The sequence below is a fragment of the Thermobia domestica genome, chromosome 16, assembly GCF_964235325.1.
Source record: "Thermobia domestica chromosome 16, izTheDome1.hap1.1, whole genome shotgun sequence".
NCBI lineage: Eukaryota > Metazoa > Arthropoda > Insecta > Zygentoma > Lepismatidae > Thermobia > Thermobia domestica.
The window spans coordinates 42,088,291-42,101,124 of record NC_137469.1 but is presented as its reverse complement, the minus strand read 5'-3'; the positions used below and the strand labels follow the sequence as shown (position 1 = coordinate 42,101,124).

Sequence of the window (12,834 nt, the reverse complement as noted above, 5' to 3'; positions counted from 1 at the left end):
GTTATAGGAAATACTTTGTGTTTCCAAGAAAGGCATACCTGAGAATCATACTTTTCAACTTACCTATCGCAGCATTCAACATATTCTTCTGCGCTATCTTATTATTGAGATCGTTGTGAACAGCCACCATCTCTGGACGGTCTCTTGCACGCTGACATATACACTGCTTTCCCAAACCAATCAAAAAACCAAATATGTCTTTATCTTCCAGTCCAGCTTTCTTATCTATGAGACTGGTCAGATTTTCCTCACGACTTATCACATGATCTTTCTGCATGAGAAAAATAAATATTCTCATAAAAGATATCCCTGAAAGCTTCGGAAATAGTTTACAATTTGTTGAACAATAACAAAAAATATATTTATTCATATATATTATGAAACGCCAATTCCGACATGTCCTCTTCTTGCGACTTTTCATCCCGAAGGCAGAACTTCCTTTGCCTTTCTGTGATGAACTTTTGTAAGTCAAAAATTTTCTGCAGGAATTCTGCAAAAAAAATTTCTGCAGAAGAAACATTTGGGATTGTTAAAAAATACGCTATACGCGACGTAAAAATCAGTTCAAACTATCTTTGTGCGAGTCGTCCATGCATTTTAAGACATCTACACATAGCAGGCATGTTTTTATATTTTTCTGTTAACTATATTTTTTCCCCTCTTACAATTTTTCTGCACAGGCGATGCAAATTTTCTGCGATAACATCGCAGATCGCCGCATGTTCTGCTATGAGGCTTTTAATTTAAAACAATATTCACATAATATAAAACAGGTTAGAGTAATAGGTTCAGCAAAAACAAAGAAATAACGGGAAATTAAAGATCATTCCTTATTCAAAAATATATACCTGCTTTAAATATGGATACTTTCAACACTAATAGAATTTTGTTACCTACTTTTGATGCACATTTTGAATCTGGCAATAGTGATGTAACGTAGACATCGCGCCTCCCTCGATTCAGTTCACTCTTTTGCGCTTTGCTCTGCTCGTGACATTTCACGATCCATTATTTACGTTACATTTATTTAGTGGTATAAAGGTAACAAAGAAAGTTCTGTCGCTTTTTTACCCACCATCTTCGAACATCGATATGTCACCTAAGACGTACCTGGAAGATTGAAAAATAGTCCCCATCAGCATCGACGACCTTCTGCCAACGTTCTAGAAGGTCATGGATTCCATCGCGGTAGAACTTGGTGGGCCGTGAAGCGAAGAAGGTATCAAGTACATTTTGCACCTGGATTTGAACTAGTGTCCTCTAAGGTGATTGTTCAAGCAATGAAACAAGTGATAATCGGACGGTGCAATGCCCGGGGAATATGGCGGATGCAATAGTGTTTTCCATCCAAGGCGCAGAATGGTGTCCCGGGTCATCCTACCCACGTTAGGCTTAGCGTTGTCCTGTATCAGGAGGACGCCTTTGCGATTCAGAAGTGCTGGCTCCAGAGTTTTGAGTTTTTCTTGAACACGGCTCAACTGCTGACATTACACAGTTGCACTGATGCTCTGACCAGCTGGTAGCAGTTCCCGATGCACGATGCCGCGAGCAGTCCGCCAAACACACAGGAGGACCTTCTTCTGGTGCAGTGCTGGTTTTGGTTGTTTTGGAATCGATTCATGGGATTCTAACCAATGATGACGGCGCCGTGAAGCTTCGTACAGGACTCACTTCTCATCACATGTCAACACCCTGTTCAGAAATGGCTCCTTCCTCAGAAGAGACAGCAAAGAAACACACGTGTCTGTTCGCGTTGCCTTCTGGCCCGGAGTCAAATCGTGTGGCACACATCGACCCAACTTGTAGTGCTTCCCAAGTTGATGGAGGTGCTGCCGAATGGTTTCTCCACTCACACTGAATTGTAGTCCTAGTTCCTCACATGTCTGGCTACTGTTCGCCTCAATTGCTGCCTGCAGATCTTCAATTTGTATATGTGTTGGTCTTCCGGCACGTGGTGCGTCTTCGAGTGTTTCGTCACCGGCCTTAAACTTGTTAAACCACCGCTGCACTGTCTGCGTAGTCACGACACACTCATCAAGGGCCTGGCATATCTTCCGCCCCGCTGCAGTAGCGTTTAACCGCAGTTTGAACTCGTGCAGCATACACGCCCTTATGATGCTCTGTGAAGATCCTATGTTCACTCTGTCTTTAGGCAAATTCATGGTATAACTGAACTGCCGGAACGAGGTAGTATGTTGGATATACCCACACCAACAACTGACTTTCGCCCTATCTTCATTCGCATTCAACTCACGGTGTGAGGACCAATTGAACACAGATCTCCTCAAAAAGTGACAGAACTTTATTGGTTAAATTTATATAATATAATACAGGGTGCGGCACGTAAAACCGGCCCGTAAAGTGAACACATAAAATGAAATGTAATGTATTGAATATGATTAACTACAACACATAAATGAAATGTAATGTATTGAATATGACTACTCACCTTCACAGCAGGTGCTGAAAGTGTCCTCCGCCCACTTCAACACACATGTGAGCACGATTGAGGAGATTCATATATACCCTTGTCAGTTCTTGTGTTGTAATGCTATTGGTGACATCCTGGATCCTAGTCTTGAGTTCTTCAATTGTGTGTGGATTTGTTTCGTATACTCTTCCCTTTAACAGTCCCCACAAGTAAAAGTCACACGTGGACAAGTCTGGTGACCGAGGAGGCCACAAGCCTTTGCTGATTGTCCTCTCTGGTGTAAACATCTCATGCACAAGGGACAATGATGCAGCTGATGTGTGGCATGTTGCACCGTCCTGCTGAAAGTAATATAACTGACGCTCCTCTTCGGTCACGTGTGTATAAAACTCCTCCAGGATTCCCATATACACGTCACTGTTCACTGTCGTCTCAAAGAATATGGGCCCAATAACGCGTGTGGCGAAAATGGCACACCAAACACCAATCTTCTCATCATGCAAAGGTACCTGGTGGATTGCGTGTGGATTTTCTGTCGACCAATACCGGTTGTTTTGGGAATTTACGTACCCAGACAGGTGGAACCACGCATCGTCACTCATGATGAGCATTAGTGGATCCAAGAAACCACTGGCAACATTGCTCAACAGCCATGGACAGAAATGCACCCTCTTCTGCAGATCAGGCTCCTTCAGTTCTTGCACACCACTTATCCGGTACGGTTTTAACTTCAGTCCCCTTAAAACACGTCTGCAACTTCTCTCACTCGCATGAACCTGTTGACTCAATCTCCTGGTTGACTTTCGAGGACTTCTTGTCATTATCTCCTCCACCTGCATCTTTAATTCAGGTGTGCAGACAGATATTACGACGAGCCGGTTTTACGTGCCGCACCCTGTATAAATAATATAATATACATCCCTTGTTTTACACCTTTTACCTTCTATCCGTTTTTATCGTTGTTACCCTGCCACTGAAGACGGAATCAGCTTTTCGTTCCGAAACGTATGGAAAATATGTAGGCTTCCCAATGGAGGATTCATTGGTATGTGGCCAATTTTTTTGTTAATTTGAATCATCCTCTCATGTGCCTATATAATTTTAATATCTCACATTCATGTTTACTATTATTAATGGAAGTAATTTTATGTGATTACGGCTCACAAACGAAACAACAAAGAGCCGAGTGAAGAAGTTTCAGTTCACCACCTTTGAAAAAAAAAGTTTAGAGGCAACCTTAAATAAATCAACTCAATGAACGTTCGAGGAATCATACTACGTACCTGAAGGGAAAAAAGAATAAACCAAAACTTCTATGCTGATCTTACGCTTTTGTCGAAGCAATTCGGCATCGTCGACCTGACTTCTGGTCGATGGTTTCTATTGCATTAAACTGGAGGACAACTGTACAATCACTGACCTTTGTGACCAGTCCAAAATCTTTTATCTAAACAAAAATTTACAAAACTCCTATACCACCGTATTCACCTGATCTCTCACTTTTTTTCTTTCTCTCAGGAAAAAAGAAAAATACATACCAGAAGCTTTCTGCTTCCAAAACCTTTAGAAACAACAGAAACTGTGCAACAATAGCAGACTATTTTGAAAGGAAGGATCTTTAATTCATAAAGTTAAACATCTTGCATTTATAGCACCAGTCCTAGAACTTTTATGGATAATCTATCTATTAAAATGCTACGATAGCAACTACAAGCGCCTGAGCTGCAACTTATAACTTTGGCTTTCAAATCTTTATATTATGGTTATGTGTGATTTCACGTTTAACAAACATTCTAAGTATGTGTACCTTAAATAACTCAGTTAACTAGATCTTTTTCATAAAATTTATGATATAAAAGTATTGTTCAAAGCCTTTGTATTTTAATACGCCTTCTCTAAAAACAATACACGTGAATTGTGCTTCCATCTTCCGAGTTCTTTTAAACTATATGCTGTGGACGTTTATATGTTTGTGGTCAATCCTTTCGACAATGAGATCTCGGAAACTACAGGCTCTAGAAAGATGACGTTTACACTGATCGATTGGAAATTTTGCGTAGATTGTCCAGTTCTAATTGAATATTTAAAAAAAAAAACATGGCCATTATTTCTTTATTACATTTTTTAGGGTACACTGAAAGCGTTGAAATTAAAAAAAAAAAAAAACCTAAAGCATCATATCCTACGCGTTATACATTCCAATACAATACTGTTGTATATACGGGTTGCATATGTCTCAGGTGTTTGTTTCATGGCCAAATAATAGTGAAAAAGGAAGGATAACCATTTCTCCAATCTAAGATGAATATTTTTTGGAGTATTTTGCCCAATGAACACCATATATAACTGACATTATAATTAATTGTATGTAATGTATTTGCTTATTACATACTGCGTGCAAGAAGAAAGAAAACACTGGTCGTGCATGAATTGGAAACTCCAACCGGAAGTAGGCTCAAATCTTGCAAACGGTGAGAGATATTGAGAAACAAATAATCGATAAAATCTGCCCTTTATGATACGCCTTGCCGATTTTTTTCAAGACTTCTTTCACTTGTGTCTGTAAAGGGACATGTACAGATGTTGTGAGGAATGAGAAGGATATTTATGCTCATATACGAATGATGCGCTGTGTAGAGAGCGCAGGTTCAGCTAGTTATTATATAAAATTATTTTTATAGTGCAGTTAGCAAGCACCTGCGAGAATGACGTAATATTTACATACAGCAAGTGTCACTTACCAAAAATTTTTCAGATCTTGATTCCTCGTAGGCCCTCAAACCAGTAGCTAATTCGAACAGAACCTACCAAAAAACAAAACAAATATTCTAATTAGTGTTCATTTATTTTTTAAGATAAATTTTCAAGACAAAGTTTATAATAGAAGAGCAAAAAAAGGTATTATTATTATTACTTTTATTATTATTATTATTATTATTATTATTATTATTATTATTATTATTATTATTATTATTATTATTATTATTACACTGAAATTAAAAAACGGGGAATACACAGAGAGCTTGAGAAACCAACTACAGGAAAGTATCTTTTTGATGCCGCATTACAAATTCTACAATTTAAAATTTATCAATTCAGTTTCATAAACCTAGAGATAAATAGTTTACTTTCGCTTTCTACTATACATTAATTTAATTACAATATATAAACTGTATCGCTGTCTTTCTGATCCTGTAAATAAATCTGCACCAAATTAGATCCTTTCTAGTCTGTATTTAGAAACTGCAAACAATAAAAGCTCATTTTACTAATGTGTGAAACTCTGAACAGCAACTTTCTCTTTCTTTTCTTCTGAAACCAAAGGCGCTTTAGGAGGCCATCAACGGCTTGCATTAGCAAATCTAAGCTTATTTTCCAAGTAAGAGACCTGACCAGCCGGTCTTCCTTTGGCGTGGAAGAAACGGGTTCGAGTCCCGGCGGGAGTTCATGTTGTTCGGATCCACGTGAAGCTGTAGGTCCACATCTCATATAGCTTTGCTGCTGAACGGGACGCTAACTCAAATCCAATCCAATTCATCTAAAGACGTGATGTTATGAGTTACGACATTCAAGGATATTATATATTTTGTGTAAAATCTCTACCAAAGGATACCCAAATTATAACAAATAACATTTTCAATTAATATATAAAACCTGTTTAACTTACAATTCCAAAGCTGTACGTGTCCACTTTCGTAGAAATATGCTTAGAGCGCAAAAACTCATCAGGTAAATAAGGGCGCGTTCCATGCACTCTGCTGATCTTTAAATGTGTATACTGCTGCTGGGGTCCTTCTCTAGCCAATCCAAAGTCACCGATACGGGCCTCAAAATTATTGTCTAGCAGAATATTCGCGCTGATTAAAAAAATAAATAAATAAATAAAAAACAATGAAAAAAATTAAATATGCAAACACAGCTTACACAAGAAGAAAAATTAGTATAACATTTTAAAACTAGTTTTATTATAGTAAAATCCTTTATATAATAATATTTTTTTTTAAAATGATATACAGAGATTATTGCAATATAACAACCAATTGGTCCCTAAAACTTTTTATCTCGAATCACCTCAATACACTGCTGTTTATGAAAATTGCAACCCCAAGAATGTAATGAAATTTATAACACAGATTCGTTACATGACATGATCGTTCAGAAATGATTACAATTTCGGAATTATACAGCACATCTAAGCTTGAAGCCTACACGTGCTGCCATCAGAGCATATATACATAATAGTATCGAATTAGGCAGGTGTTGGTTGTGCTCCTGAAGCATCGCCTGCAAGCTGCTTGTATGCGAGTCTACAAAACATTAACAGTGTCCGCAAGAGGACCATGGCAAGCAACGTGCAGACAAACATATGTTGGAAGGCGACATGTCAGCCGACTGTGAAGGCCAGGAAAGCACTGCCTATCGGAGGATCAGTTTGGATTCAGAAGAAGAAAAATAAGAAAAGCAATACTGGGCTTACATCTGATTATCGACCAACTTCTTAGGATAAATAAGCAGATGATTGTTGCTTTCACAGATAGTGAGAAAGCATTTGATAGTATCATGGATTGGATAGTACTGTGGATTGAAGTATCATGCTTACGCTACTGAGAAACCTGAAGGTGGACTGAAGGGACAGAAGAATAATACATTAACTATACAAGAATCCCTTAGCACTCTTAAAAGGAGAACAGAAATAAAAAGCAAAAGTAAGCAAAAGAGTCAGGCAAGAATGTGGACTGTCTCCACTGCCATTTAACATCTACGTAGAAGAAGCAACGAAAAAATTCTTGGCTACTAACGAAAAAGGCATAATAAGTAAACGGTCAGATTTTCAGGGCCATTAGGTTTGCAGATGACATAGTACTAGTACCGGAGAAAGAAGGGGATCTACAAGAAGTACTCCGTAATTTGAACAAAAGTCTGAAAGAAAAATGCAAAATGAAAAATGAAAAGAAAACAATGTTACAGAAATGTACAAGGAATGGATAACATCTGGTTAGAAGGTAAACTAAAGAAGTCAAGTCCTTCAAATACTTGGGAAGTATAATGTTCTGACAGGAGAAGCAAAAAAAGACATGGCTTCGGGTACAGTATAAGCAAAATAAGCGTTCATTAGGAAGAGAGGAATACTAAAAAAAAAAAAAAAAAAGTATCACTGGAAGTTGGGAAGATATTCATCAAGATATTGATATGGATCGTCGTTCTATATGGCTCAGAGAAGTAGACATTGAAGAAATTAGAAACACGGAAACTGATATCGTTCGAAATGGTCCTGGCGCAAAATGCTGGTTATCCCGTGGACGACGAAGAAGAAAAACAAAGCTAACGAAGAACGGCAAATCATGTAAGTAACAGAGAAAAGAAGACACAGCATGATTGGTCACCTTATTCGACACTCAGACTAGATCAAAGTATATTGGAGGGAAAAAAGAAGGAAGATCGGGAAGAGAAAGACAAAGAAAGGAATACTTTGATGCGATTAGAAAGATGATGCAGTATTAATCTCTCAAATCGCTCTGTCAAGAGCGGGAAAAGTTTTAAATAACCATATTGCCTACCAACCTACTGCTGAAGAGAAAAGGCGATGAAGAAGAACATTTGAAATACCTATGTTTTAGTTGAAGGTGTAGACAACATATTATGGTTGCTATGCCTCAAATAGCATGGAAACAGGAAGACCATTATATTGGTCTGCATTGACATAACAACACATACATGAATTGACAGGAAGTAAAATAAACGATACGCACCTTTTAATATCACCATGTATGAGCGGTTGTTTTCTGATTGTGTGTAAAAACTGAAGACCGCAAGCTGTTCCTTTTGCAATACGAAGTCGCTGAATCCATGTTAAGGGTTTTGTCCCATGCTAATAGAGAGGGAAAGAAAAGACAAATTACAATTGCTTCGCGCATAAATTTATATTAAACTTATATCAACAATTTTAACAATTTCGGTTTGACAGAACTGTTAAAAATTTAAGTTTATAATCAGTGTTAATTGAATTATTGTGAACTAAGCTGAAACTACATTCCCTGTCAAGCTGAAGGAAGTTATACTGTTTACTAGTGTAAAATCTTTTTCCTTACCAATGCTATAGCGCTTATCTCTGATGCGTGGGGTTTCTGGTTCGAACCCCAGCCAAGTAACTTTGTGGTGAACAACATCGGGTCCGTAGGTTTTCTCGGGGTACTCCCGTTTCCCCACATTCTCATTCCACCAATTCTTCCATCATCATTCATTTGGATTGATCACGGTCTCCCTTAGCCTAAAGGGCATTGTTATGGACCGTTAAACTAAAAGATTTCATCTCATTTTCTAACCAATGTTTTGAATATGTTGATGACAGGCAGCGAAAATTCGACGTTGAATATGACTTTTAAGGGATTTGATTTACCATATCCTCCTTTATTTACTCAGTCTGCTGGTGTATTCGGCCAGGAGACACAATCTCTACACCTATTTGTTGGATAATCAAGAATTCTGACCAGAATGTGCAATATCAGAAGTTAGGAATTGATTTCTTATGGAGGTGACCCGTCTAATTGATCCCAAGATATGGACAACCAAATAGATGTTCCCCATGTATCCCTATTGGAAGTACATAATTATCATGGATATCATCCTTGCTAGATAGACAACCCGCAGTGCTGTTGGGATCAGCGAGTTAGTATAATGCTCAGATTGCAACATACTAAACTCAGATTTTGAACACGAACTATACTATACATATCAAAATAAAAACACTAACAGTCGAATGTGTTTACTCTCGCTTACTGTACAGGAAGATTGTCACTTCATTACCCTAATATTCTGAATTTTGTGTGTCTCTACCAAATTCTTCAAGGATCAATCATCTAAACCGACTATGGCAATTACTACTCCGCCAAGCAGAACACTAAGGATTTAATTCCTTAACAATCTAACCAAATATTTCGGATATTTTTGTCATTACTCCATACCCATCATCCAATACTGTCATTATTATTAGTAGTAGTAGCAGTATTAAAAAACTTACCCTACAAAGCAGTCTATCTTCCAAAGAGCCATTTGGCATAAATTGATACACAAGGCACGGTTCGTCACCGCCTGTACTGAATCCATATAGAGGTAGAATGTTATCATGCCTGTAAGAATTAAGTAGCCTTAGTTCTCTCAATTGTTGGTTAATTTGATCCTGATGACTTGATGTTGTTTCTGCTCCTCTCTGGGTAAGAAGAAAAAAGAAAAAGTATTACAAACAGTAAATTATACGTTCAGTTTTCTTGCAGCAATTAAATATTCACAACAATGAACAAGTGGAAAAAAGTCACAACGGAGTTAGTACAAGGGGAATTTGATTTCTCTTATACTCAGCGTTTATCTGCTTCTATTCGGAGTTTAACGTTCTTTTTCAAAGTTGGCTATATCCAGTGGCGGATCCAGGATCGACTTCTGGAAGGGGGGGGTTGTCATACTGCCACTTAGAGCTACTTTTAAGAGCTTCAAACTCTGGGATGGGTTTTATTTATATATATAAAATAAGAAAGTTTTTTCTTCTGGGGGGGGGGGGCGATTGCCCAACCTGGATCCGATCCGCCACTGGCTATATCAAATATGAACCACACGTATTTAGCTATTCTGGAGCCTCCAACAACGATTCGCCTTCCACTGGAAACTGACTTTGCTTTAGGATGCTATTTATGTGTGTGTATATTAACATTCAATAGTAATTTGTAATAAAGCTGTCAAAACAGTGAGTTTAATCATCATCAAGTGAATACACGCAAGACAAATTACTATTTGGCATAATTTAGCCAAATTCAATTCATGTAATTCAAATTCTATTTCCTAGTTGTATTCTTTTTTATAAATCTATAAAACAGTTTCGTTTGTATAGAATTCTACTCTAATTTGCAATATCTTGTCCTTAGTTCGTTTAGAAGAAGCTTTATATATATATACACAGGGTGTTTTAAAACAACGTTTGGGAGGTGATTCCTGACACCAAGATAAAGACAAAAAGTACAGCCCAACCTGGGTCTACAAATGCTTCCTTTAGGAGCTATAGGTTCCCGAAAACATGAACAATTGAAATTTAAAGGTACATAGCTCCAAAACTATGGAATTTATCACAGTCGGGTCAAGACTTCGCTTAGAAACTAATATGTGCACTAATAAAAAGTACCCTAAGGTATTCAGGCAACAATTTTTATATAGGTAGTTCGTGAGTACTTCAAATTATATGCCTGTAGTCAAACTCCCTCTATAAAAATTGCTGCGTGAGTACCTTAGGATTCTGAAACATAGATTTTTGGATAGTACACATATTAGTTTCTACGTGAAGTCTTGACCCGACTATGGTAGGTCCCATAGTTTTGGAGCTATGGATTTTTAAAGTTCATTTTTTCATGGTTTCGGCAGCCTATAACTCCAATAGGAAGCATTTGTACTGCACCCGGGTTGGTCTATACATTTTGTGTTATATATAAGAACAGTTTTAAAACATATAATAATCTCGTTTTACGCCCTACATATGCTCTTTAGGCCAAAGGGGACGGATGATTAGTGAAAATGAATGATTTGGACATAACTGGTGTATTGTAATATTGAAGGAAATAGGAAAAACCTTGAAACTTCTCGCCCAAGCGGTGAGTGCTCTATCACTGAGCCACCTCTAAACAGCAACGTTAACTGGAAAAAACTAGGAAATATAAGTACGTTCTTTTTGGAACGTGTTCCGTTCTTATAATAAGTTACATTTTTTCAGGTTTGAGATTAAATCTTTAGTTAAATGATCCAAGTTACACAATAACCTTCAGTAACATGATATAAATGCAATGCACGATTTAATATAGTTTTATTTCAAACCACGAACCCTTCATTCAAAGCTGAAACCAATGACAACCATGTTCTCTTTTTTTATCTGGCTTTAATTTTTACCTTAAAAGCACTCTCGAGTTAGTATTTAATAACAAAAAGAACTCACCTGCTCTATTCTCTTGATGGCCACTTGTGTGTTTTTCCATATTCCTTTGAAAACTGTTCCAAATCCTCCTTTACCCAAAATATTTTCCTTATCCCAGTTATTGGTAGCAATTACAAGCTCTTTGTATGCAATTTGAGGAAGCGAGCCCCAAGATTCGGGTAATGAGGATGCAGTAGAGTCATCTAAATAAAAGATATATATATATATTTTAAAAAGCCAAGTTTTATGACATCGTCGCTGCGCCTCGAAGAACCGCTATGTGTTGAAACCACAACTTTTTAGGAGAAGCAAAAAACAATCCGAAACTCTTAAAATTTTGCCAAATATACACGGAAACACTTGAAAATATAATAAAACTGTTTCTGCGTATATTATGCACTGGACATTGTTGTAGCTTGCTTCAACAAGATTATATTACTATTTTTGTGTTTACGTAGCAGCTTTTGCGCCTTTATAAGCACATAGAGTATTTGTATACATCAATCAATACGTACGTGATGCGAATCTTAAGCCATAATTTCAATCTATAATTTTTCATTGTTGTGGCGAAACTATTCAATATTAACTTACCGCGTTATAAGGGACGCTGTCTGACAGCTTTCAGATTTATTTGTACCACATAACTCATTTTCGACAAAAACATGTCACATAGCGGTGTTTCGAGGCGCAGCGACGTTATGCTATTTCCATTACTAACTCAAAAACTTATTACTTTTTCTTTCTTATTTGTTAACACATTTTCCTAAATTTTCTGCTACTTTAACCGAATGTCTTTCGCCTGATCTGGATTACTGAACTTTCCACCACAATACAGGATGGATAAAAGTAGGAGATCCGGACTACTTACCATAACATTGCACAAAGTGGACGACTTCAGCTCCATTGCTGGATAGCTTGCTACCGCGTTTGTGTGTTTATCCCATTAGTGCATGAAGTTTTCATTGAGGTAATATTTGCGTACAATTTGTTATTTTGGGGTGTGTTTAGAGCACTTTAAACGACTCTAGTAGATTCTAGCTGAAATTTTCGATTGCAGTGGGTGACAAGCGCCATAAAAAATATCACATGCACTTGAAATACTTGACAAGTAGGCCTATATTTCACCAAAGTTTTTATAAATAAATAATATTTTATTCTTCATACAACATTAACACTTGGTTACTGATTTTAGTTATTGACAACGAATTCACATTTCTTTAACAGTCATATACTTGAAACATTATTGATATTTCAATAACAATGGCCGCCTTTGAAGGATCTGCCCTGCAAAACCAAAGTGCAAGTTTTACACCCTCTCACGACTGGTAAAGATCAGGCAACAATGTTTTGTTCGCAAAAGTTCTGGATGTGAGATTATAATAAATTAAAACGTAATTAACACATCTGATTTTTCGGATCATATGCACTAATGGGTTAAGATCAACGAAAACGTTTC

At 37.2% G+C, this 12,834-nt stretch overlaps 1 protein-coding gene across 1 annotated transcript in view; it reads right to left on the bottom strand.

Moving 5' to 3' along the window:
• LOC145673043 (uncharacterized) overlaps positions 1-12,834 on the bottom strand; it is a 69,746-nt gene that overhangs the window by 21,908 nt on the left and 35,004 nt on the right. The window contains exons 7-12 of the mRNA XM_081742380.1: positions 11,400-11,581; positions 9,450-9,638; positions 8,182-8,300; positions 6,099-6,288; positions 5,173-5,235; positions 64-271 (exon numbers count right to left, since the gene is read on the bottom strand). Of these exons, the coding sequence (XP_081598506.1) occupies positions 64-271; positions 5,173-5,235; positions 6,099-6,288; positions 8,182-8,300; positions 9,450-9,638; positions 11,400-11,581 (951 nt within the window). The remainder of the gene's footprint in view (positions 1-63; positions 272-5,172; positions 5,236-6,098; positions 6,289-8,181; positions 8,301-9,449; positions 9,639-11,399; positions 11,582-12,834) is intronic.